Here is a 27948-nt window from a genome sequence, read left to right on the forward strand (position 1 = left end):
CTTTATGCATGCAGTGAAATCACTCAAACAATAGCAACGTTCCAAATATATATTCCTGTGTGATCTGAATTTATAATTAGGCCCTCAAACCCATCTGCTATAATCATACAAGTCAGTGCTTAGATAAAGCAACATTCAGTTGTGCCATACTGCCATGTGATAGGATGGATAGATAGATAGATAGATAGATAGATAGAGGAAATGTGCAGCAATACTTCTGTCCTTCTCTCTGTTCAAGGGTTAGACTCTCTGAAGGTTTTCCTGGCTTTTTTTCTCTCTCTCTTTTTCTTTTTTTTCCTTTTTTTTTTTTTTTTTGACACTATGCACTTTTTAGAAACACATTCATCAATAACCTTTTTTTTTTTCCTTTTTTTTGACACCATACACTTTTAGAACCACAACCTTGTATTTCACCTTTTTGCTGTTCCTCAGCGTACTGAGAAGTGCAGCATCCAGGGTACACGGGGTGGGGGAGTAGATGCACCAAGCCACACTAACTGCTGCTTCACTGGCAGCCAAGTACATGGGCAAAAAATGGCAAAAGTGCCTAGAAGGAGCTAGAGAAAGACTGTTTGGGAGGCTGCCTTCAACCCCAAATCTCTTGTTATGGCTGCACTAGTGGGCTTTAAGTCTGCAGCGAAGGCAGAGCCCCCTGTAATGGAGGGAACGTACAGTGAGACTGAAATAGGGATTCAGAGCAGCTCAGAAACTGCCGCACGTTGTTGGGATTTTGGTGGTGCTGGTTTCCTGCTGCTTGTAGGAAATGTGATAAACACAGACCTGACCTGAAAGCAGGCACGAGGCTGGGAGTCTTCCCACGGAGTTTGGCTCCAAAGAGCCTGGCCACAAACAAAATGCAGAAAGGTCATCTGCGATGGTGGCTGTTCTTCGGCTTTTACAAGGTGTGAGTGATTTCTAGGACTTTTTACTCGCTGGAGAAAGTTTAAATGTAGGAAAGTTTCTGCATGCTGGAGTAATGTGATTAATTGCTGAAGTGGCATTCCTGGCTGACTGCATCGATCCAGTTTCAGCTGTCACCGTGCAGGTCTGGCTTTTCAGAGAAGCCACCTGCCACACATGGCTTGAGAAACCTGCTTTTCTGTAGAGCCAGAAGCACAAGAGACTTGAGACATGGATTATTGGAGAAGGATTATCTGAGTCCTCCTGGATTTTCTTCTCTGGGCAATGAATGGTTGCTATCATTAGCTTCTGCTGGAAAATGATACTGTTAACGTTTCTTTTGCCCTACTCACGGAGTTTTTCTCCTTATTTCCAGGTGTTTTTTCTTGTTTTTTGAGGCAAAACAAACCCATAATGTCAGTTACGTTTTTAGGCGTTCTGCTGCAAACCACCGCTAACTTTTATTCAGTCAAACAGAGAAGACAAGAAATAAACCTTCTTAATAATGCATCTGCTAACTATTAACTTGCATTTGTCACCTGTACCAAATTTATTAGCTAGTTTTAATGATCCACTAACTTATTATAATAGGTCCAAATCATGCATCAGTAGATATTCTGATACCAGTATTTGTAATGCTATTACTACATACAACATATGCCTTGTGTGCAGCTGGAGGAATTTACTAGACCTGATTTCAGTAGTTACACTAATCTAAAACCAATGTAGCTTATGGCAGGACTGGGCTAACCATGAGGCAGGACTGGGCTAACCATGCTTAATAACTGAGTACTTGTGTTCTTAAAGTCCTTTAAATACTATGAATACTTTTGTATGAAATCTGCTTGTAAAATTTTAAGTCAATCCTTAAAGTTTTTCTTCTAGAGTGAAGTATTCTATTGTAAAATTGGTGTGAAAATGACTGTTAGTGTTGCAAAGCCAGTGGCTGCGCAATATCGTATTAGTAATCATAATAGCAACAACATCCTACAGGGACAGAGGAAGACAAAATCAGGTCTGTCTAAAGGCTGTTGCTTCTCCTCAATGCTGCTTCTCACTGGAAGAGCCCACCTGCAAGAGTGGCCAAGGCTTGCTCTTGGTGTTCAGTTTTCTGGGAGGTTACTTTCATTGTTTCTTTTTAAAGTCTTTCTGAATTTTCTTTTTTTCAAGTTTCAGCTTTGTATTCTGTATTTGTTTGAGCAGCTCCAGAGATTCACGAATGGATTGAAATCCTGGCAGAAGAATAGGAACAATTAATTAAATAGTGGTTCCTTTCAATACATTAAAAGATTCTTCTTTTTCTTTGCAGAGGTTTCTGACCTGCATTTAATACACAGCACATTAAATCCAACCTATTTAATCATTTTTTTGAATACCATGGACATGCATTAGCAGCTTGAGTTGCAAGCTCCTTGCTCTAGGAATCGTATCTTCCAATACATTGGATGATACCAAGCGTAATTATGCATAGCTGTAAACTGCAATTGACATCAGACATCAGATTATTGGTGTGGAATAAAGAAAATACTATGTCTGTCTTTAAAACCAAGGGTATTGCAAGCCTTAAAGCAAATTTTTCTTTCATTGAGCATTGGGGTTTTTGGTTTGCTTTGGGTTGGGTTTTTTAAGTACGCAGTTCTTATTTTGAATCAAAGACTCTGTGTTCCCATCAGATACTGACACTGTTGCTCTGCAGTCTGCCTACCCGATAGCAAGGTTTGTGCCACGGATCTCCCAGAGTTGTAGCAACTGCAAATAAGAATTATGCTTCACCTGAGACTTTGTCATGTGCTTCTGGGAGAATGGGAGCTCAGCTTCACCAACTAATTTTTTGTGCATCTGTATATAAGTATATAAAAAGAAAAACGGGAATGTGCAGACATACTGTTTTCCAAAACAGAGCTACAGAGCACCTGATGCCCCCTTTTTTGGACCACGATACAGTCAAATATTGTCAATAAAGACTGGAAAAGTAGAATTGTAAGCTGCTGTTAACCAGCTGTTTCCACATTGCAATAACTTTCAAATTACAATGTAGCAGTTCTTTACATTTGTCCAGTGTGTCATGTAGGTGTCAACTTATTAGTGAGCAAGCAGCCTAACAGTGGATTAAAATTAACTCTCTTCCTTTTTTTTTTTTTTTTTTGTTAAAGTGTTTATTGTAACATGGCAGCTGATGACATGTTTTTCTTTTTCTTTTTGGAATGATTGTTTAATATGGATTAATTTTGTCACTGCTACAGTCTAGATAGTGTTCAACCAAATCGCTGCATACTGCTTAGAATTTTAAAATTCCAGACATGTCTCTGATTTCCAAGATGCCAATCTGTGCTGAAGCACAAGCAGCTGCTGAGACAGTCTAGAGGCTGCCTCTGTGCCCTTCACGCTGCTCCGCACCTCTTCAGTGGCCTCTTTTCCCCCATTTTGGGGATCAGCCCCTGCCAAACAACTGCCATGGGAAAGAGCAATCCTTGGACTTGAGTTTGCACACAAGCATGGCCAAAGTTTGGTATAAACAGATCTCTTCTGTCATAAGTTTCTGCAGGCAGGAATTTGAAGTTAAGGACCCTCTCCTTTCAGCACCAGAGTCTTTTATTCTGAAATTTCTTAGCTACAGCTTTCTTTGAGACGCTTTCTTGTGCTCACTCAGATGGTTTTGTAGACAGCTAAACCTTCCTGTGTCAAGCTGCACAAGGACCATCGCTAATTTAGAGCTTGGTTTGCCACAGCTTTGGAGCTGGGCTTGTAGGTGGGCTGCAGACGAAGGAAATCAGAGCTGAAGTAGAGAGCTGGGGTCCTCAATCACAGACAGCTTGGAAGACGAGAACCAGATGCTCGAGTTTCAAGTGAGAACATGTAAGATGTGAAGCCCTTGTGTAATGATTTTCTGCCATCTGTTCCCTTGGAGAGAGGGCTGAGATTTTTTTTTTTTTTTTTTTTGATAACCTGATGTGTCCACTGTGTTTCCATGGTCAGCTGCAAGTGGAGAGTATTACAACAATTAGGTTTGAGTGACACAGAATAGATTACAGCGGGCAAAAATCTTCCTTGTGAAGGCCTTGTGCTCAGTGCCAGGTGAAAGCCTTTCTAATCACTGCTGAAAGTTGGACAGCCAGAATCATCTCAGATTGGTAAAGCAGTACATACTCTGTAACATAAATTACTGTGACTGTCCCCATAAGAAGCAGCTGCTGTGTATTCAGCATTATCCAACTGCTTCCCTCTTCACGTGCACAATGTATGGTCTGTGTCAGGCAGCTGTAACTCATCCAGGTGCCTCTTTCTCCACCCACTGTTTGTTAAGAATGGGGCGTAAAGGTTGGAAATGATACAAACCCATCAAATGTGATCTCAGCAGCAGGATCTGTGCAAAAGGGAATGACTTGTGCCTCCCAATGAAGGTGAGGGTCCTTGCTAACAGAAGGAATAGGTGCTCTAAAAATTCTGGAAAACAGGTTGTGAAATTGCATTTTAAATCATCTTACCTTGAGACGCTTAGGAAGAGAAAGCAACCTGTGTGCAAATGTCATACTGGCCGTTTGACAAGCGGGCTAACCCATACACGTCTGTATATGGGGTTTGGGAGAGAGAAATAGTAGTTTTAATGTCTTTCTGTCTTTACTGTAAAGTATTTTCTGGAGCAGCAAGTTACTGTAGAAATTTATTTTAAAACTGAATTGCATGAAAGCCCATCCTCACCTGATCTGTATTCATTTTGGATTTCCTCAAGCTCCTTCCAAATCTGTCTTTCAAATCTGGTGATTCTCGCATGCAGGTTTTTTTCATCGCTTTTCATCTGGTTCAACTGCTTTTCGTATTTCTGTGGTTTATCTATTTGTTCTAGCTTTAGTGACAGAAGTAGGAGCTTTTCTTCTACTCTTTTTTCTGCTCTTTCCTTTAAATACATAACACAGGTTTATAGTAAGACACTTTATGTATGCCCACATTAACCTGCCTCCTGCCAACCATGCGTTCAGTTGGTCTTGCTTCCTAATCCCGTGCGTGACAGCACTGAATAAATGCAGGTGAGGTCTGGTACCCCAGAAGATGTGTCGATCCTCTCTTCCCCAATGAATCAAATAAACTGGGAAATTGGGGCTCGGCCAGAGCAAAGGTGGGGTTTTTTTTAATTATTATTTTATTTATTCATTCATTTAAGTCCTGTGATTCGCTCTCACATTTTGCAACGTGAGACTGGGAACTCAGACGACCCATCTCAGGTTGCCTTCATGCACCCACCTCGAGCCCAGGCTTTTCCGACCCAGAGGGTGCGACACCGTGGTGTAAACCCGGCTCGGCTGCTGGCAAGAGCAAGGAGGCTGAGCCCTGTAAGGGCTGCCTAACCGAGGGTTGGCAAGCAGTCCTCTCCCTCTTTTGAGCTCAGCACAGCTCCTGGAGGCAATTCACCCTCCTGGGAGGCATACTCAAACCTGAGCAGCGCAGCTGCCCTCCCTTTCCTTCATCTTCAAGTTGCACCGAGTCCTCTGGTCAAGTCCAAATCCGGTCAATCTGCTCCAAATCCTCCAACCGTCTTTAGCCCTTGCAGGCGAGGGAATCCTGTGGGCCTAAGGCGATGGCTCTGCTTCCCAAGGAAGGTGTTTGCAAACCTGGCAGAGCTGCCTGAGCCTAAACAGAGCGTAGCGTGGTGGTGGAACACGCTCTTGAGTTTACAAACATCCATGCAGTGCAGGTGGCTGGTGGAGTGAGTCAGCTCCGGCAATAACCGAGCTGCTGCTCTACGCTCCCAAAACGGCTCCGTCGCCACCACGCAGCCTGCCAGATCCATCCGTCCGTCCATCCATCCATCCATCCATCCATCCATCCATCCCCTGGTCCTCACAGCCCCGGCCACACGCCGGATCGCGTGTCCTCCCACCCTGCCCAAGGGACAGAACCGGGACCACTGCCAGGGCTCAGCAGGGACCGGTGCCCTTCCTGGCGCAGGCTGAAGCTCATCTCCAACTGCTTTTCTCCAGCATTCCTGCTGAGGTTTCCATCAGCTCCCAGGCACTGAGCTGTGCTTCCACTGAGGTGCTACCCAAAGGACGACCGCGACTGCCGCTGTGTACGTGTGTGCGTACACAGAAAAACAAATGCATTCCTCATTCAACCTATGTAAGAGTGGCTTTGAAAGCTTTAGCTCCTATTAAATGCTGTATTTTTTGGCACAGCAGTCTCCCTTAGGGGAGAGTAACCACCTATATTGGTGTGTTTCCTGCAAAATAATCACAAAAACTATTAGTGGGGGAAGGGAACTCAAATGGTAGCTTTGAGATAGCAGCTGACAAGTCAGAAATGTTTTTAATATCAACCTGGCTGCACTGAGAGTTGCTCACATTGAGTACGAGAGATCATCATCAGGCAGAATAAATGGAGATTAAAGTTCAGGAGCGTTTTAGTTCCAAGTGACTTCTCAATCCGGTCTTTGATCAGCAGCCTTCATCCTGGTGCTAAGACACAGTGATCATGTTTCAATCGTTTTTGAACTCTGAAGCGGAATGAACTGCACACAGCAAAGGAGGAAAAACTTTAAAAGCTGTGAAGGAACTAATGAAAAGGCATTGGTCCCGTGCCAAGCACTAACTGCTGCTGTGGAACCGAAACACACTGCGTTTTAATGTACTGACAGCAGGTTGGTGAGGGTTTGTCTGTATTTAAAACCAGGCAGAATCTGCACAGACAATCCCTGCCTTTTCCGAGCTTGCCGATGAATGGAACTGGGTGGTGCTCAGTGGTGGCACCAACGCTCACCGTGGGACAGGAAAAATGCCATCGTCAGGTACGTCAGGGTTACACGGCTGGGAAGTGGTGCCATAACCAGGGGAGACTTTATTTCCCGGGATGAGCAGAGCACTGAGGGATCTCCATCCTCGGAAACAGAAATCACTTGGACGAGGCTCGAGCCCTGACTTTGTTGTTGGCCCTGTTTGGGCGAGGGGTTGAATCTTGCGACTTCCCGCTATCCCTTCCAAAATAAATATAATCTAGGATTACATGATTTCCACAATTCACCATTTTGCTGACTTTGTCCTGAGGCACCTGGTTTTGTGTCAGGTCTCAGGTTTTTTTTGTGTTGGTGACTTGGTACCTGCTGGGATCAAGGTGACAGGAGCGGTGCTCCTCTCTCCCCGTCCTGGGAGGGCTGGAGGCCACCCCAGTGCCCTGGGCTGCCAACCCAGAAGGTCTTACCAGTCTCTCCTGCACCCAGTTAAGCAGCTGATGCCTGTGCTGGGCTTGGTCTTCTTCAGATCGTGTCAACCGCGCTTCTGTCCACTTCCGATGAGCCTGCATCTGATCCCTGAAGTCACTTAGAATACTTGTCAACCTAAAATTATGGTTATTTTTTTAGTAACCAGACTAAGGCTTAGTCAGTGTTATGGAGGAGTCTTGAGTCACTTGAGTAAATTGTTTAAATTACTCCAAATCTCCTCAATAGCTTCCTAACAAGTCCTAAGCTCAATTATTTTATTAATCCTTACCTTAAGGGTTGTACCTACATGACAAAATGTGATTTCTGTGATGTGGTCTATTTTAGGAAAATATCTGAGGGCTGAAAAATGTTAATTTCCCATTTGCATTAACTCTATTCAAAGTGAATGAAGAACCTACACTATCCCATTGAACATTGACTGCATTGCTGGCCATCGGGGAGAGCAGCAAAATCACTTGTGGTCTGAAAATGAAGTTTGTAAGGATAAAAAACATGTATAACTAAACCAAAAAGAGAACGCAGAGTTGCCTTTGAGGCAGCAGTTGGATAAAAACGTGAAAGCCCACCCAAAGGGAACAAAACAGGCAGCACCCAGAGGAGACAGGGAACCGCAGGCAAGGGTAGTGAACAAATGCTGCTCGGATGAAATCTGGAAAATGTCAACTTAAAGGGAACTATATGGTTTAGATTTTGCTTTTCTTATACTGCAACACTTAATTTGCAACATGAACCATGCCAAGATGTGAACTTAGGTCCAAGTTGTTGTCCTATATATACATTTCCATGATTATGCATATGACCTGACTGTAGGAGTGTCACAAAGATTTTAATGTAATTGTATTCATTTCTAACACATGCTTGCATGCAAACAATGATCACTTGAAATTTGTTTGGTCCTCAGTTGGCATACAAACCAACAGGTAAGGAGCAGGATTTTATAACTAGAGTTAATGCCTATGGCACTTCTAGTATTTAATAACCCTTTTCAAAAGGGTGTTTAAGTGTTTTTTATACTGAGTGATTGATAACAGCTCTGTATCAGTCTAATGAAGTGATAATTACCGTCAGCAGTGACTGTAAATGTGGTAAAAAAAAATTAATGATAGCAAAATCTCTCTAAGTGCTACATTATTGCAGTTTGCTATAGACAGTGTCTTTTCAAGACCTTCTACATAAGCAGCCTATTAGGCCAGTTTATCGCTATTACTCGTTTTAGTAGTTCTAAGATTTGATTTTTCAAGAATAAAAACTTGTACTATTGAGTTTGTCGTTTTCAGTCCTACCACGCACATGTGAACATGCACACAGTTTGCTTCCTGGAGCACTAATCTTTGTTCATGAGAAAATAAAATGATACTGCTGATGATCCAGACCAGTATCCAACCTCAGCATGGGAAGGGGAGGTGTAAGGAGCCTTTTTCAGACCTGGCAGTAAGCCGTCTGACTGGACTAATGGGAATCACTATCCAAACCCTGTTCTGGGAAGGTCAGGTAGGGATGGAGACAGCATTCTGTCGAAGCCACCGCTGCCTGCCCTAAGGTCATGGTTGATGACCACAGGATCTTCATACCTGAGGATTAGTGAACAGGCTGGTCATTACGAGAGTTACAGCTCTGTTCGACCGCCACAGCAGGCAATTATAGGACTGGTACCTCCTCAGACAGATCTTTCATGTGGTTATTTTCATACATACATATATCTATCTATCTCTATCTCTATCTCTACCTCTATCTCTATCTCTACCTACCACACATAAAACAAAGGTCTCATGAATTGTTTGTGTTACGATTACTGAACAAATTTGGGGAGTATCATTTAATGGGTAAAGACGAATTAACCATGAATGGCAGAATTGATGGTCAGCTTTGTTCAAAGGCTCAAAACCAAACTTTGTATAGCTGGCAGCTGGCATTTGACTTTGCTTCAATTTGTCCAAAGTTGAAAAAGGGAGAAGAAGCAAGTATTCAAACCTAAAAATTAATTATCTGAGACTGTGTTTAGGCAACTTAGAAAAGATTTGGCATATCTGCCTTGGGGAGAAGGGGGAAAACTACAGAAATAATTGAGTTTATGAAAAATTATTTAACAAATACTGAAAATGATTGCTATGAACCTCACCACTGGTTACATGAGGTTGCACAGCCTGTGTGGTTCAGAACAAATGATCACAAAAGTCTCTTTGGGATGCAACCCTGGTATGGTTCTGCTGAGGAGGATGAAGGTGCCTGGGGCCCATCTCAAGGGACATGCTTGGCAGTGACAAGATGATGATTAATAATACAATTATTATTAATAATATTAGGTTTTTTATTATAACATCAGTGATTTCTTATTCATAATAAAACAGTACCATGTTTTATTTTATCTTAAACTTTGATTAGCATCCCTCCTGCATGAGGGTTACAAAACTATGCCTAACAGAAGTGAGGCTCCACAGGCAGACGATTTGCCATAGTCTTTGGCCCAACAAAACCCTGAAATATTTAGTAAGGGGATACTTGTGGATATAAAATAAAACCATGCTCCAGTAGTGCTACAATAAATTTTCACATGTGAAAATATATCTATTGGCAAATGAATTGACTTTGTGCAGTTGAATGCAGCTATTCCAACCTAACCAACCACAAGAGATAAGCATCCACTCCCCTGTGAAGGGCCAAATTTCTGAGCAAGGCACAACTCCCATGAAATCCTGAAATATGCTTAAAATTCATCCAGTTTTCAGTAACAATATCAGTTTGTACTTTTACAATACAACTGCCAGCCTGCAGTCAAAGGCAACTGGGTCCCAGGCAGCTGCATGTCAACTGAAGAAGTAACTCCGGGCTTTAAAGCTGATTTAAACATGGCAAGTTTCATGCAGAAGCTTCAGTCTGTTCCAGAAGTTAAATTTTATTTCAGCTCTATTAAAAGAATGCATAATCTGCTAGACATTTAAAGGAGCAATACAAAAGGAGACAGGCATTCCCCAAAGGGCATGCTATTTTAATTAGATTTTATATTACCTGGAATAAAATCTCACATTTAATAAATAAGTAATTTGGATTTTATGTTAAATACACAACGCCAGCACATCTCAGTGTCTTGAAAGCCACCTCTTTTCAAGCTTCCTATTTCTGATGACAATTTCAGTGAGGTCTCATTAACTTTTGAGAAACTAGGCATTTACTTCAAATCAGTTTTCCAGTTTCTTTCTTTTCTGGCACTGTTCTGTTTTTCCTTCCCTCTTATTTTGGTTTCATTTCTTGACCCTGTCACATCATCTTGATTGCCATCATTCACTGCCCTCTGTCTCCCTGTTCCTCCTTCCCTTTTCCCAATTTTAATTCATTGCTCACTTTAGCTGTTATTTCCCCATTCACCCCAATTCCTTTTCCTGTTCTCTTGTTGAGAACTTTCTTCTGTTTAAACTTCTAGACTATTTTTACTTCTGAATTTAATTCAGATAAAATCTTAATTAAAATAAATCTTTATTCAAATACTTCACCATTTTAAGGAGTGGAATTATTGCCTTTGAAATATCATTATTGCAGAATTATTATAATTAGATTTTCAATTATTTGTGCTGGCTCTGCTATTCAATGCTGGGCTGGTTTGCATTGTTCTGAATATGGATGCCAGAGACTTTTGTTCATTGCATCCTTTCCTGGAGCTCCCTCCTCTCTAAAACTCAAGATTAAAGTGGCACCCTAAAAATACTTCTGCAGCCAGAATAGGAAGAATATACTGGGTAAGTAAGAAACAATAAATCACAAATCTCTGGGCACATGAGGCTGCGCACCTACTTTAGCCTTGTGCCCACCTTTCTTCATCAGCAGCACTCCTGCCCTGGGCGGCTGCTCAGAAATGGGTAGACAGTGCAAGTGCATAAAGAAAATACCTTGTTCTGCACATTAGGCAAGTCACAAATGAGCCCCAATTATAATGGTAAATAGCGTCTTTGTATTCGGTGCCTTTCTTTTAAGTATGGAAAGTTAATTGGTTTCATACCTTTCTTAGAGGGTGGCATTTAGTGCCTCATTTGAACAATTAGCTTGCAAGACAATGTACTTTCACTGTGTATTTTCATTATTTTATGGCATAGATCTTCATTAACTTTCTCTTAGTGTTTTGAATGGATGTTAATTAACAGGTTTGTTTTGCTGTTTCATGGCAACCTGTTCATCATACTAAAGTATTCAGAGTGAATTATCATAATGAAAAACTCTCCATCACCTACTTGAAATCCAGAAGTTGCAGTTCGTGATGTTGATCTCCCTGGACTGTCTTTAAATTTGAGCTTTGATCAGAGTTGGAAGTCTCTATCTTGCCTAATAGCTGCATTACCTAATGAGAATTCAACAGAGAACGCCTTTATGAGCCAGACTATGAGCATTACATTTAAAAATGCATTATGATTGCAAGCATGGAAAAAAACCCAGCTAAGATCAAGGTGCAGCTACACAAAAATGAACTTTTCTCACAAATAGTTTCATTCAGTAAAGACTGAAAACTGGAGCTTAGAGTTACCAAGGCTGTAAGACCTGCTGAAGCCAAAGTCTTTGCGGATGCAGGCTTTGCGATTACATGCACGGGTAAGCAACGCTCTTTTTATTTGAACAAGGCACCGATCAGCGCTCAAGTCTCCCCAACGGTGGCAGAAACTGAGACATAAATCCCTGAAAGCGTGTGCGCGTTGCAAAGTGGTGGCTGTCCAACACCTAAGGGCATCCCAAAGAAGAGCAGAGAGGAGAGGCTCACTCGAATAACAGATGCTCCAGTGGCTGCAGCACTAAGGTGGTACCCAGGGAACCCTGTTCAAAGCATCTCCCACCTCTCCATGTCCGGGCTGGGGTGTGCATCCCTGTGGTTTCTAGGCTGTGGAATATCCGATGTACCTTACGCTGTCCCACAGTTCTTTGGTTGGAGCTGCCCCTTTCATGGGATCATTCCTTGTCGGGGTGAGGGGAAGAGAGACTGCTTCAGCAGCCTGACCTGGGGGCTGAGGGTCCTCAGCTGGGATGCAGAGGACAAGGTGGATTTCCGAGGTGAAGCCGAGCACCCCACGTCCTGCAGGGATGGAGACGTGCGCGTTCGCCCTTGGTGGCAGTGGCCTGACCGCATCGGGCCCTACGGGTGGAAAAAGCTGGAAACATCCTGTCTAAAAATTGCAATTTCAGCCTTCAGGGAGTCTGGTAAGCCAGGGCCCTGAGCCACTCGTCCATCATCTGCACACGTCTGACTTTGCACATCACAATTGGTGTGAAAACGTGACGCTGAGGGCATCCAACGCATCAGTGACACAGCACAGTGGAAACACTCTGGATGCTCCAGCAACTCCATCTGCTATTTCAAGGGAAGCTGGATGTCCATGTGCCTCTGGAAGATGGAGTCCAAGTGACTCAGAAGACTGGAAGCCACCAGAAACACATTACTCACATGTCCTCACCCTCCAGGACTTTTCCCTGGGCAACCTGGGTTGTGTTACCTGCTGCTGCAAGTAGACACTTGATCTTGAAGGGCAGTCTGCGAGGGGTGAGGGATTCAGCCTGCCTGCCCACGGTTAATCAATTAAAGAGCATGTGAAATCCCAGGAGTTTTCTTCAGAGATTTTACACCAAATGAGCACAAAAAATTCCTGGCAAGGAGATGCCACCACCTCCTTGGTAGCTGTGGAGCATCAGTGTCATAAAAGTGGCCACTGAACACTCATTACTTTGATTTGGTACCTTCTTTTACAGCAACAGGTGACTCCTTTTCAGAAATCCTTTCCTTTCTTCTTTCCTACTGTCACATGAGAATAATTTTTTCCCTTTTCAGCTGAGAAAGTTTCTTTTGGATCCTGCTCCATGTCTACCCTGACTTATTTTTACCTAATTTTACGTGTACTGTTTCATGCAACTCTGACACACACACACACAACTGCTCCCTTCCCCATTTCCAGGTGAAGAAAAACATTTTTCATAGGTATTCAAGGAGGCAGATGTCCAAACAATGTCTTTTAACAGAATTGCATGTAAGATATCTTTGTTTAAGTTCTGTCATGATGCAGAAGAGGACCTTGGTTAGGCAAGGTACACAATGACTGGCAGTGTGCCTTGTGCAGCTGAAGATGCAGCCAAAATACAGTAATGAAATTATATTCGATACCAGAGTGCATGAGACATTGAATGTCCTATATTGGCTCAATCCTGAGGGCACAGGCAATGTCTAGTTTGAAGCAGAGAACCATCAAGCTGCATGTTTAGAAACCTAAATTTTCCAGTACAGCTGGATTCCTGTAAAATATTACTGCTAACATTCCTGATCCCGCTAGAGGCTCCAAAATTGCTACTAAGCATAGTGAACCTCTCACAAGGAAAGGCCAGCGATAAGGAATGACAGGCAGTAACAGTTATTAGTCACTGTTGGCTTACCCGCTCCGTGGAGAAGAAAACCACTCTCACACAAAACACCATTTTCCAAAATTTTCCAGTGTTACGGTTTCAAAAGCCTTTGAAATATGGCCAAATTTAATATGGAATTAGATATGTACTATGAAATACCTCCCTGCCACCACCTTAAAAGTAAAGAAAACTAGTGGATTTAGATGGCCTTTTTTAGCTCCAAAATACCTGCTACTGAAATTTTGAGATGCATTTCAATATAAATCATACTGAGAAACAGCAATGGGTCATTTATGATCTGAGGATCCCCAAATCCTAGAATATTTTTATTATCTGTTATTACCTTACATCTATTATAAACGCCACTACCAGATTGGGATGAGTGGTGTCCCCTGGGTCCGTACTGGGACCAGTACTGTTTAATGTCTTCATCAGTGACATGGACAGTGGGATGGAGTGAACCCTCAGCACATTTGCAGATGACACCAAGCTGTGTGCTGAGGTTGACACGCCTGAGGGACAGGACGCCATCCAGGGGGATCTGGGCAAGTTCAAGAAGCGGACCTGTGTGAACCTCATGAGGTACAACAAGGCGAAGCGCAAGGTCCTGCACCTGAGTCAGGGCAACCCCCTGTATCAATACAGGCTGGGGATGAAGGGATTGAGAGCAGCCCTGCCGAGAAGGACTTGGGAGTACTGGGGGGATGAAAGGTTGGATGTAAGCCGGCAATGTGCGCTTGTAGCCCAGAAAGCCGACCGTATCCTGGGCTGCATCCAAAGCAGCGTGGCCAGCAGGTCGAGGGAGGGGATTCTGCCCCTCTGCTCCGCTCGGGTGAGACCCACCTGCAGTTCTGCCTCCAGCTCTGGGGTCCTCAACACAAGAAGGACATGGACCTCTTGGAACAGGTCCAGAGGAAGGCCACCAAAATGATCAGAGAGATGGAACACCTCTCCTGTGAGGACAGGCTGAGAGAGTTGGGGTTTTTCATCCTGGAGAGGAGAAGGCTCCAGGGAGACCTTACAGCAGCCTTTCAATATATAAAGGGCGCTCTTAAGGAAGATGGGGACAAACTTTTTAGTGGGGCCTGTTGCGATAGGACAAGGGGTAATGGCTTTAAACTAAAGGAGGGTAGGTTCAGACTAGATATAAGGAAGAAATTTTTTATGATGAGGGTGGTGAGACACTGGCACAGGTTGCCCATGGAGGCTGTGGAAGCCCCATCCCTGGAAACATTCAAGGTCAGGCTGGACGGGGCTCTGAGCAACCTGATCTGGTTGAAGATGTCCCTGCTCGTTGGAAGTAGGTTGGACTAGATGACCTCTAAAGGTCCCTTCCAACCCAAACTATTCTATAATTCCACAGTATCATGGAAAACTTATTTTTTCTGTTTAAAATCCTGCCATATTATATAAATACCATATTAGTCTTTAATACTGGCCAGCAATTAGGAGAAGAAGCTATATAGATCTATATATGTATAATCACCACTCACCAGGCATTTCACTGTAGGCTTCTCTACTCACCTTCTTCTCAAAATCTCCAACATAAATTTTAAGGGCAGAGTGAAGGCCATAAACCTCTTTATCAGTCTTCTGGGCCTCGCGCCTGATCATACTGATGTCTCCCGACAGCTTCGCAATGCTTGCCTCGCATCTGCAGTCAAACCAGAGACGAGACCCTCTGCAGGGGGGGCGCTGGGGGGGTGGCTGAAGGCAGATGCTGGTCTCCACGCACTGCCTCCAGATCAGGTCCAGCCCCCTGGGACCACCCCAGTGGGTAGCAAAATAGGCAGAGACATCCCACTGCAACAACGCTGATGCCCAATCCGCTTCCAGACATTAACACCCATTAAAACGCTGCTGGAAGTGACGGCGAGGAAGCGGGAGGCAGCCGGAGGCAATGTCCTCCGCTGCAGAAGCGATGCTCCTCATGCCACAAACCTCCTCGTGGTCCACAGCTCGCCCTGCCAGACCAGGTCCCCCCTGATTTCCCGCTATCCAATCTCAATAAATTAAATTAAATCTGAAGCATAAATCGAGAGGCTAATCTGAACCCGGAGCACCCCCAGCTTTTGGATGCCTACCAGGAGGGATGGCATGCTGCTGCCACAGCCACCCCAGCGACGCAGATGTTGAGGAAGATCGCTTTGGGAGTGAAAAAAACTTGCTGTTTTGTAAGGAACATTTGCCATTTGCTATTTAAACTCTTCCGGTTGCATTCACTAAAATACCTCGTCACATTTAAAATGGGCAAGTGAATGATTTGAGAGTGGCAACGTTAGTTGAGTAGCCCGGGGATTGAATAACATTCAGCCAGCCATCCTTTCCAGGTAGAAGGAATGACTGTTTCAGCCTTTGTAATATATACATATACATTGTGCATGTATAGTATATATTTACTTATAGACATAATTTTTTTTAATGTAAGCAAGAATACTTTATTTAGTGTGTATGTAAATATATATATACACATATAAAAACCATTATACACATACTTAACATGAGCAAGGAGACACAGTTCCCCTCCTTCATGCTGTTCAGCCAGGAGTAGCTACCTGCCCCAGTGCCAGGAGTACTTAAAACAAGAGTTTGGAAAAAAAGTACCTTAAGGCCACAAAGTAAGGCACAATTCTATATAAAAAAAAAAAAACCAGAACAGAGGTTAAATGCAGAAAATAGCTAAGTTTTAAAATGCCACAGAAATTATCCTCCAAAGCACCACCGCCAAATAAAGCTGGTGCTGTTGACAGGCAAAAGATCTGAAGAGAAATTTTGACAGTTTAAATAGACCAGCTTTTTGTCATCTCCTGAGGATGCTTAGATATTGTGACACACCTGCAGAGCGTGTAGATCAAGCAAATAAAAAAAAGTTTCTGCAGCTAACAGGGGCTTTGTACAAAGGCTAGAACTTTGATCAAAAGAAATCCTTGATTTGGAGAACAAGTACAAAATAGCTGTGAAGGTGAACACGGATCTGGAGAGGGAGCTGGCTGCCATCACAGCTTCTCCGGCAGCAAACCTAGAAAACGAGCCGGGAGCTGGCGAGGGGAGGTTGCAGAAGGACCACGGTCCCAGGGGATGGAAGGTCCCCGTGGGGACAGGCAGCACCTCGGGGGCTCCTCGCAGCTGCAAGTCTGGGTGGAAATGTTGACATACACGTGCACAAAAAAACCCGAGGCTGCGGTTGAGATAGGCCAGCTCCTTCAACAGAGATCAGGGGATCAGGGCTCACCAACCCCTTGGGAAAATCCAACCCCAAGGCAACAATTGCAAGGCTATGCCAGAGGTCCACAGTGTGAAAAACGAAGAGGATCAGTAGCCGTAAAGAAGACATAGCTTCAGTTACAAGAGAAAGAAACCTGAGTATTTGTCACGGTTTAACCAATGTTCTATACAGAGAATACTTAAAACCAGAGGATTTGATGATAGGATCCAAAAACCTGGAGAACTGGGCTTCCAACTACATCCGAGGGGTCAGAGCCCTGCCTGGGGACCTGCAGTTGTGGTGAGCTTTGCAAAGACCCTCAGCACTGCTGAAGTGCCTTCAATGTCTGGTCCTGCTCAGACCTCACTTTCCCCACACATAATGTGATTATTATGTGCAAAGTAGTTAAATGTGTGATTGCTGTTTGGCAGGCTGAGTCCTGAAGAGAATGGGGATACTTGGGACCTGCTTAAATCTTGCTCTAATTTGATATTTCACGTGGGAGACATTCAGCAGCTTACGGTGAGATCATGGTTTTCCAGTCATACAAACAGAGGCTGGAGTGTGCGCAAGCAGCAGCAGAGCTGGACTGGGAATGGTCCAGGAAGTGTATTCCTGTGAGATTTGTATACATATTAAAAAGTAGAAAGAAATAAAAGCCTCTGATGGTTATATCAAAGCATTCAATTAGAGACGGGAATATAGCTACCTGCTATATGTTCAAGGATCTTTATCCTCCAGAGTCATGGAAGGAACGGTATATATTGGGCTACTATACTTACCAAAGTGTTGCATTTTCTGAAGGGTCAAATAACTTCATGGGTACACATCAGTGTTTTTGATAGTCTAGTACTATGTTGACTTTCTGTCTGAGCAAAAAAATGCCCATGAGAAAAACAAGTAAAATGTAACCATCTGCGTAAAGTGCATTGTTTATTCATTTGTGGATTCATTTATTCTTTTGTTGGTAAGGCTGAAGAGAATGAATTAATATTTATCAGAATTGTGGCTTTTTTACAGTTCATTACCTAATTGTTATTACTGTAATACATATTCCCATGTCCAAAGGAATTCTTATGAAGAGTTAGAATAAAACTAAAATATATAGTTAATTCAATGGGAATGCCAGTATAGCTGAGATGCTGAAGGCTTTTTTTTTAAAAGATCATTGCTACTTGACACATAAATATTTACACAGTGTAGAAATGTAGTCAGAAGGTCCAAGGATTAATGGACAACTACCTCAGTAGTTGGCAAGATGTGTCCATCTCTTTTTCAGGGAAAGATAGAGTAGAAGAATAGACACAGTTTGAATTACAAGGACTAATCCACATTAATCCTTTACACATGGCAGAATACAGGAGGATGAATCATCTGCTGTGAGAAAAAGCAGTGACTCCATTTAAGGCTCATTTCATCCCAGATAGTCTTGGACTAAGGTTAGGCTACAAATCAAGAAGAAAACTGTCATTGCAAGTTTGCATTTCGAAGATTTCTATTAATTCAGTAAATGTAAATTTCATGAACACGTGCATTTGTCTCCAGTCACTCTGGGCGCTCTTTAATATATACAGCAATTTTAAATCTGAAACTCAAGATCAAAGGAATGTGAAGAATCAAAATATTAATCACCGCTGTAATGGCAGTCCTCTGCCTGTCAGTTCTGGCTCACTCCTCAACCACGATGCTGGGGGCAGGTACGCAGTTAAGGCTTGGCATTTCCAGAGGGGAACTTCAGCAGCAAGACAAACAAGCAAGTGCTGATGATTCATGAATCACACAAAACCATACTATGCTTTAGCTTAATGGCAATCATTCGCATAAAACCTCATTATAATACTGCTGTTAAAATGCCACTAACACGTCAGCCCCGGCTCTGCAATACCAGTTTGTTTGGATGAAGCTAGAAAACCTGCCATTATGCTTTTTCTCTCCTTAAAAATAAGTGGGGTCTAAGGACTTATTTTCCAGCATCATAAGATGATGACTTTGGTCCCCTCGCGACAGTTTGTTATGTGAGATTGCAAATGTGTGTTTTGGGTTCCTCCTTTCTAACTGTGGGAAAGGCCAACCAGCGCGCCTGAAAAATGGGCAAGGAAGGAAGAGGAACCTCATAAAACCTGTTGTGCACCTCGGTGAATGCTTGACCTTTGTCTTCTGGGTTTTTTTCTTTATACAAGTAGAATTGGACTGGTCATTTTTTTCCCTGCAATTACCCTGTTTTCCTTCTTTCCCCAAGTGCTTTTTACTTTCCTTTGCTGCAGGCAAATGCTCCAGCACAAAAGATGGGAGCAAGCCCCGGTGCAGCTGACAATAGGAAGCACCATGCCTAGGAAAATGCTGGGAAAAGAGGAGCGAGACACCTCACAAGTCGAATGTTATGGCTTTGCTAAAAGCATATCGTCTAGAGAGTCTGCCAACCCGAATCTGAAAACATCAGGAGGCTCTTGCAGGATCACCACCTACTGTGTTCCAATGCTAATCAACCACAAGGTTAAAAAAAACCCCATCTTTCTCCTGCCAACTTTGAATATGTTGGCTTCAGCTACTCGTTTTGGATTCTTGGGTTTCTCTGCAGTAGTCTGGAATCCTTTGGTACCCTATGATTTTTTTTTGCTTTCTTTCCTGGAGGGAGAAATGGAAATGAAGACATCTCTGGGTTTATTTTTTTCTACAACCTATACATAGATGTATACTTCTGTCAGCCAGAAATTTTCCTCATCCTACCATCACATTCCTGGCTCTCCTTTACACTATATCAAGTTTTTAATTTCAGAAAGGGGGCTCTGGGCTCAGTACAGTATTCTGGTATCAATCTCTGTGCCATAAATAGAGCTAAATAACCTCCCTGTTTACTAGTCCTCTGCTTCCCGTGTCCAAGACCATACTCCTGGCATTTCTGACACTGCATCATTGTAAGAGCTCACAGTAAATTATTTACCTGTCATATTCCCCAAACTTTTCAGGGGGCTCTCAGTCATGAAACAATCTCTCATTGGGTTTATAAAGTACATTTTTTCTCAATCAGCTCACATTGCCAATATTCCTGGTTAGACTCTATCACCACTTTGTCCTCACTTGACCAATTTTTGTGTTATCCACAAATGTTTATAGCACTGTTCTGTATAAAAAGCATACGACTGGCCTTTGGAGTGAAAAAATCCCCCACATTAGAAATATGCCAGTTCAGGGAGATTTCTTCCTTAATGATTACTTTTTCTGATATATCAGTTCTTACAGCTCTTAATCTGTGTGGTGTCATGATATTACATAACAGAGTTTCACTTTGTCTTTCTTTTAATCATAATATGTTGGGTTACAAAGTGCCCCATGGAAGTCCGCCTATGTTACATAGTGCAATTACTTGTACCAAGGAAAACTTGTAATCTCACCAAAGGAAGAAATAAAGTTTGCTCAACAAGACCTACTTTCCAAGGAAGGAAGTAAAGATTTTATTGAAACAACGGGAGAGTTTAAGTAGGAGGAAATAACTGCTTCAGCTGGTCTAGCCAGACTGGAGAAGAAAAAATTACCCAAAATCTTAAGTTTGTGATGAAGAATAAAACAGGAAAATATAGTTATTTTTCGCTGGCTTGATAATTTTTCTAACATGGAGGGCGTGAAAGCACAGATCTGACACTAAAATGGAGATATAAAATGAGTGTGAAGTACATTTATGCCCACTCTGAATATGCTCTGTACAAATTGACTAGAAGACATGAAAATTATGGCCATAATGAATTCTTTACCTTGCCACTCTTCCACGCAGGTCTCCAAGACCCTGAATATATTTATGATCGAGACTTTGAACTGCAAAATTAGTTTCCACTGCAGCACCATCCCTTGTTCTTATTTGCCTCTCCAAAACCTGTAAATTCAAGACCATTAATGCACTTTTGATTTTCTGCTTTGGGTTTTTTTTTCATTTCAAAATACGCTTCAAAGCACCATTTATAGCAGCAGGACTAAAAGTTCGTTTTTCTTTCTTGGAGAAAGTAACAGTGTGTTTTTCTCAAAAATCTGTATCTGCATAAATAATATGTCCATGTTTCCCTTTAAAAATGTGCTTTATGTTGAAAAGTCTAGCACACAAAAATTAAGAAATGCAAAAATGGGGAAAGTAATTTTATTCTTTTCCTCAACATCCACAGTACAGTGCAGGCCATAATAAATAACATACAGGGTTTTTTAAGTCAGGCTCCTGTCAAGAGGGTATACCAGGTGTTTCTGGGAGGGAGGTAATATATGGCAAGCTGAGTGTTTCGCAGCAGCCTGAGGGCATTGCAGCAAGGCTTTGCAGGGTGGACAAGGCAGAGCAGAGATGGGCATAGGATCTCTGTCCCAAGCCTGGTCTGCCCACGCTGCAGATGCACGAAAGCTTATGTCCCAGCTAATGCATCACACTTGGCATGCATAAAAAGATGCCTTCAACACACATAGTCCTGCACGGGGCAGGTTTTGGGTCCAGCCGGGGCATGGACCTGCTGTTAAAGGGCATTAGACACATACGCACAGCCCTGAATGGGGATGCTGGTCAGCATAAGCAGCTCTTTAATGTCTTGTTTTACCTTTATTTTTCAGTATGTGGCCTGGTATCTGATTTATTGCAAAGTATTATCTAAAGATGGAAGGAGTAACCACCCTGCAGGCTTTTCTGAAGTGGCTCATCCTGATGGTATCTGAATGTGTCACAAGCATTAATTTTAGGAAGCCCTCATGCAGCTACTGTGACCTTTTACTGATACGGAGCAGAGCAGGAAATGATTTCTAAAATCCCCATATTTTACTTCTCAGGATGAAAGGAGAGGCCTGGGGCTGGTATTTGAGTGTAATTTAGCACTATGTAGCACTTCACCTGGTCAAAGCACAGCTTTCATCCTTTTTTATGCAAATACCCCATTTTTTGCAAAAATAGAGTGGCTCTTACAGGCTTTTTATTTTAAATGTTCCCCACTGAGTGAATTTAAAAAAATATATATAAGTAGGAAAGGACAAATATCAGGGAAAATTTCAACTGTAAATGCTTAAAGTTTGGCAAAGCTGTTGGAGGTGGGTTTGCCCATCTCAGGGGCTCGTCCCACTGCCGGGGCTGCGGGAAGGCACAGGGACAGCCTGGCTGGGTTTTAGCAGGGTTGTGCCAGTGCCCCAAGCTCATGTGTCTGGGTGCAGCATGAGACCCTCTTCCCCTGCAGCCCTTCCCCTGCAAAAAGAGTCAGGGCAAACATTTCCCAGTCAGCTGCAAATGGGGAAGGTGCCAATACCCCCAGCCATGAGTCCCCACTTCTCCAGCAAAAGGAAAGACATCAGCATCCATCAAAAGTGGGGCACAGGTGAGCGGCGAAAGCTGTAGTAACCCTGGAGTAAAATGTAGTTCAAATCTGTCATTTATGCAGTTATTCTGGAATAATCCTGCCCCCCCCTGCACAGAGAGTATGGATAACTGAAATACTGAGTATACCAGGCATTCCTATTTTTGCTCCATGTCAGAAAATAATGTTGTCAAAAGGTTGAATGTACTGGACAACTCAAATGTATTTTTGGCAGTGTATTTGGCAATGCAAGTCTGATGCCACGAGTCCACCAAGACAGAGGCACAGAATGGGACCACCGCTCCCTCGCTGGCAAAAGCAGCACGAGACACTCGTCCATTAGGATGGAAAGCAGCAGTCTCCTGTTTATCGAGGGAAATCGATATTCTCCTTCTCCAGTGAGTTCCCTAGGCTCCTGGCAGCGCTCCCGTCTTGGAGCTTACCACCCCGGGCAAAGGAGAGCCACGCACGCAACATCGTGCTTGTGACTGATGGTCAACCTTGGTCTGAATCCAACCCCTCAACTGAGACACCGTTATCCTATGGTTGTTATCAGAGGTTATGCCAGGCACGTCTTCCCGCTGCCCCTACGTTTTTAGTATCGATGCTTTTCTCTTGCAATTTGCAATCCTCTCCTGGGACCGTGAAGGATGTCTTTATCAAGGGTCTGGTCATTTTCCACCTGGAACTAACTGGTCTGACATCCCTGATGCGGCAGCAGCCAGGGCATTTTTCTGTCTCTGGCAGAGGGGTGTGTTTACTTGGGCTCAGCTTCATTGCTTGTGGCAACAGCATGCCAACATCTTCCCCAAAGCAGGCTTTTTTGAAGGATATTCTTCCTGCTTTGGGGAAGAATTGGAGCAAGAGTGAGTCACATTTCCTGGCAGATCTTTTTTTTTTTTTTTAAATGCTTGAGAAATTGACATTGCTCAACCACTCTCATTTGCTGCATGCCAGGAGCAACTCTCCAAACCTCCACCAAGTCTGTAGTGGCTTTGATTGACATGTCTCACTGTGCTCTTTTCTGTGCTGTCAGTGCTCTACCCTTATCAAATCCTCACAACCAAAATACACAAAGCAAACACGCACCTGAGATTAGGACCTAGAGAAGAGTAATTTACAACCGAGGTAAAAGATTAGATTTAGATGCTGATAGCATCTTAGGCATTTTTCTAGCAAAACAGTCCTGTACATACTTGGTCTGGATAGGGTTAGATCAATTGGATCATCTAAAAGAAGTAAGTGGGTTTATACCATTGCTTATCGACGTAGTATCAAAATCTTGACAACAAAATCAGTATGAAATGAACACAGACCCTAGTTTTAATTCAGATTAATTTCAGGTGAGCCATGATTGCATACTTCTTAAGATAAATGTACAGAAGATCAAATATTTCTCCAAGTACTTGAAAAACTAAATGCATTGTCAATTTAGTGGCATTTGTAAGACATTTAACACTTCAATGGACAAAACAAATCTGTGGAGCAGTCTATTTCAAGATATTTTGGTATTTTACATCTTTGGCCCAAAAAGTTGTTGGTAAATTTCACATACAAACTTGACAAGTAACAGCAAATAATCAAAGGTTTTTAGCCAGAAAAAGGGCATCCCATGCATTTCCATCACAGAACCATCAGTCAGTTTAAATAAAGCGTGAACCTGAACCTTCATTCCTGTCTGCACTGAGCTTTGTGAAAAGTTTCAGCAATATTTGATTATGTTTGCATGCAGAAGTTTCTATAAAGTAGTAGAATACCTGCGTGGGGAAAACTAACAAGTAAACCCAAACTTGAGTCTTGATGTTATACATTAGGAGAAAATAAAGTTTGTTCCTTATTTCCCTTGAAGTCAATCTCCCACACACTGACAAAACGGAAAGCAAATAGAATCTGAACCTTTGAATTAAAACAACACCAAAACCCATTAATCTGTAATCTGATTTTTATTTCATTTTACTTTCCACTTTTTTTTTTTTTACTTTACTTTCCCTAGTCCCTTCCCTTCTGTTTTCACAAGTAACTGCAAGTGCCACTATACAAGAAAAATCAGAATTTAACTAAAACATAGCTGTCATGTTGAGTACTTTTGTGGTCCTGAAGCCAATATTAGTACTGGATGGACCACAGGCTAGACCTGCACCACTAAAGGAGGGAAATGCTGCTTGGTGTGGGTTACCTCAATGTCCTGGCTGAGCTTTTTAACGATGCTCGTAATGGTCTGGATGTGGTTTTCCAGCAGCTGTCGGGCAGCACTCTCCCCATGCTGATAACCTTTGCTTCCCTGGAGGTAGGAGATGATGTCGTCTTTGATTCGGAAAGCCTGGTGGAGGAGGAAAGCCGTGGTCCTCTCCTGGCTGTATAACCGCTCTTCCAGCCAGCAAGCCCTGTCTCTGGGGCGAGGAGGAGGGGAAGGGTCTCTCCTGTGAACAACAAAAACCCTGGTGTCCCACCAGTCATGGCAAGCAAGCCAAGCGATGTGAGTATTGTCAGTGTTCTGTCCACAGTGGGACCAGTCTCAGCCCTCGCTGTCCAGATTGTCTGTCGTACCGGGGGCTTTGATGCTCCCACGCGTTGCTTATACAACCCTGCAATACCACTGGTAATAATAACCTCTCCACGCAGGGCTAACGTTTGGGCATTGGCCCCATTAATGGCCTTGGAGATGTAAATTACATTTTTGCAGCTGTTAGGCAAAACCCCGTACAGCTTAAGGCCCTGGGCTTGTTTTCAGAGGCTTTGAGGTACTTCCATAATATGTCACCATTGCAATCCTCATTTTAAGCTCTTCCTACTTCATTTTAAATAAAGGCAAAAATTAACATACCCAGTGACCACCTTCAAAAAACACCCCAGTGTTTACGATGGTGCTTGTGCAGAGCATCCTCAGGAACACGCCCTGTCTGAGAGTGGGCAGAAGAAGAGCTCACGCCAAGTACAGCAATGCCTGCGTTTCATTTTCCTTTGTATTATTTAGACCTACACACTGGCAAGAAATCTGAAATCCTAATGGTTTTATTACAGCTACCCCCTCCCCACCTGCCTGCTGAAACCCAGGGGAATGAGCCAGGGGCTCAAATACGCTCAGTGAAACTGCATGTAAATATAGAAGAGAGGAAGGGTGTCGCAAGAATCTGAAACTGGCAGGTACAGAATGAAGCTCAATTTAGATAGGCACAATCTGGAGTTTGAGGGAAACTAGAGTCACCATTTACTTTTTCGTAAAAAGCCAGAGAGAGATTTAATTACTGAAGAACTTATGGGTTGCATGTTATCCAGAAAATGAAGTTTGTTTTATATCTTAGTTTAAACCTGAGTGGCGTATTTTTTATTTGCTCTCAATGCTATATGAAGTACCCTTTCATCACACAGTTTAGCTAAACCCTGTAGCTTAATGATGAAGAAAAATACCCAGTTAGTCATTTGAGAAAGAAGTCATACACGTTTTCTCTTGATCTCTGCTTTTAGACTGCTATAAATAGAAGTTCTGATGTAAAAATACTTTTTAAAATAGAAAGGAGAAGAGAAGAGAGTTCAGCTACCCTACTCGATCAATACACAAAATGTGAAGATGACAGTTTAATGACTGAAGTGCGCCTAAGGATACTCTGCAACAAATTTTACAGCCATATGGGCTGCAATGACGTTCTGCAGCTGGCTTACATCTGTGTGTACCAGGAGCTACTTTACATTTGTCTGCGCAATTAAGGTTTTATAATAATCATAACCTTTGGCAGCCATGAAGTACCAACAAGATCTGAACACTCCATTTTAACCTCTTCTTGGTAAAAACTCGAAATACCAAACTGACCGGCTGAGGCTGTGTGAGCTTTCTTCTACTTGTGACAGCAGAAGTTTTCACTGGTTGAAAACGAAGCGTGTCCACAATGTCTTTTTTTCCCCTTCAGTTTTCAAAAGCACCTTGTTTCTTACAAACCATCTTTTATAAAAAAGTAAAAATAAGAAGATAATGTTTTAGAGGAAAATGGTTGTATGAGAATGTAAGTTCAGCAAAGCCCACTGGCGTACAGCTTATCCTCCATAGCCAAACTCAAGACTTAGGCTTGAGGTCTGGTTACAGCAACTTGACAAGTTACGCAGTCTTACCTGACATGTCCATGACTATGACCATAGACCACAGTATATGTGGAATAGGACACCTTAACTCAAGGCACTCTTAGTAAGTCAGAAACGAGTCTTACCACGGTGCATTTTTTTGTGCACGCAGCCCAGCACGTGCCCCGTGGCTCCGCTGGTGTACAACAATGCAGGAGCAATGGCTCAATTTGAACCGGAGCCCTGCTAAGCAGTTGCAAAGGACTTAAATGTATGACCCCTGAAGGTTTATTCCCCTTAGCCTCTCTGCCTTTTCATCTGCCTTGCAGCCAGTTTCCTCCTGAGGAGTCCCAGGGAATTCCCCTCGGACCCTTCACAGGTACCCGAGCTGGTCCCGTGACACCTGTGACCAGAAGAGATGGGTTTTGCTCTCCCACCCCTCTCTCCTGTTCTTTCCTCTGCTCCTTTTCTCCACTCCCAGTCACCCCATACCGCTTCTGCACCCAGATCAGCACAGGGGGGAGAGCTGAGGAGGCAGCCGAGTTAAAAAAAAAAATATGCAGAAAAACCTGGAAACCAGCAGTGACTCATCAGGCTAACGAGATGTTCTGCTGTCACGATCACTGTCTCAAGCCTGCAGGACGCCTGGCGCAGCCAGCACCCAAACCCAGGGGACTTCTGAGCCTTTTCACGTCACTGGCCCCGAAGCTCCCACCAGCTGGTCAGACCCCAAGCAAGACGTCCTTGGCTTGGAGTGTGTCTCTAAATGCGAATGTCTGGGAGCATGGGAGATGGCCACCTCACGTCAGCTTCCATAAATATCTTCCCCCTCATTATGAGGCTGTGACTGTCCTCACCCTCTACCCTCTGCCACCTTGTGTCAGTTTGAAGGCTTGTAGGCATAATCAGGGCAATAAAACACCCTCAATCCTCTGTTGGCACCAGGAGATTTACCAAAGATTTAGATCCGTCGTTTACAGAAATTAACTTATACTACAAACCTTGTTGTCCTTCTACTTTAATGAAAATTTTAGGTTTGATTTGGTTTGGCTATAGTAGAACTAACATGGATTTAGGTGGTCCTAGCCACTTTGATTTATTAATGACCTCCTTCAAAACAGCTGCATGTGTGCAATAAGCCAACGCTGCAAGCTACTGCTGTAAACACATCAATTATTATTATCAGTCATAATTAATTGCTGAGTGGAGAAGCCAAGAAAGTTTTCAGATTCCAGGGACGTCATACCCTAGAAGTTCTTTACGCCAGTTGCTCCTCCCGTGTCAGGATGCTTTCTGCAGGCAAAGCCATCTCCTGTGGCTCAGGGCCAACGCAGATGAGATGCTTTATCCTCCAGCTGAAGTGCTAAAGCATACATGCTAATGGCTTTAAGTATCCAGGTACTACCAGCAGATATACTGCTAGAAAATGAAGGAAGCTGATTGAATAAGAGCTCCCTGGTCCTGGATAAGCTGCAGTAGCTGTTCCCATGAGACTGAGGTTTAGAGAGCAGGGAGGAACCGGCTGTATCAGAAGACATCCCAAACCCTGAGCTCAGGTGCTCGTGGGACCTTCAAGAGAAAGCATGTCAAGCAATTGAAAGAAGAAAACAAAGTGGGAAAGCAGGATTAGTTGGATCAGATCTGCAGTCTGGGTCTGAATTCTGAGGCTAGCAGGGATGACGGGAGCTGGATGGAGGTGGGAGGAGGAGAGCTAAGTTAGGTGAAGGCAATATGGGTCACACTGCTCTCATTTTAACGAGAAGAAAAATGAAAAGTGCCTCTCTGTGACAGCACCAGCCTCTCTCCTACCCTTGATAAGTGTTGCTGGAGAGGTACAGAGGCATCTGCAGGTCCGGGTGCAGCTGACGGCCGTATTCCCATCTCTCTTTTGGAAATCTCTTCAA

At 43.2% G+C, this 27948-nt stretch overlaps 1 protein-coding gene across 1 annotated transcript; it reads right to left on the minus strand.

Moving 5' to 3' along the window:
• Nucleotides 1-2025: 2025 nt before the first annotated feature.
• Nucleotides 2026-27925, minus strand: FAM81B (family with sequence similarity 81 member B). The gene is made up of 8 exons (XM_049794655.1): nt 27854-27925; nt 24168-24485; nt 20432-20550; nt 15002-15131; nt 11332-11438; nt 7090-7225; nt 4600-4795; nt 2026-2132 (listed from the first exon to the last, which is right to left on the minus strand). The coding sequence occupies exons 1-8, from the start codon at nt 27923-27925 to the stop codon at nt 2026-2028; spliced, it is 1185 nt and encodes a 394-aa protein (XP_049650612.1).
• Between the last annotated feature and the right edge of the window lie 23 nt (nt 27926-27948).

This window comes from Accipiter gentilis, chromosome Z, assembly GCF_929443795.1.
Source record: "Accipiter gentilis chromosome Z, bAccGen1.1, whole genome shotgun sequence".
NCBI lineage: Eukaryota > Metazoa > Chordata > Aves > Accipitriformes > Accipitridae > Astur > Astur gentilis.

Excerpts from the sequence above, each read along its gene's own strand:
- FAM81B (XM_049794655.1), bottom strand. The coding sequence starts at position 27,925 with ATGGGAATACGGCCGTCAGCTGCACCCGGACCTGCAGATGCCTCTGTA. Across the intron at positions 15,132-20,431 it reads CTGCGTGGAAGAGTGGCAAG|ATGCGAGGCAAGCATTGCGA; the intron begins GTAAAGAATTCA and ends GTTTGACTGCAG. Across the intron at positions 2,133-4,599 it reads CCAAAATGAATACAGATCAG|GATTTCAATCCATTCGTGAA; the intron begins GTGAGGATGGGC and ends TTCTTCTGCCAG.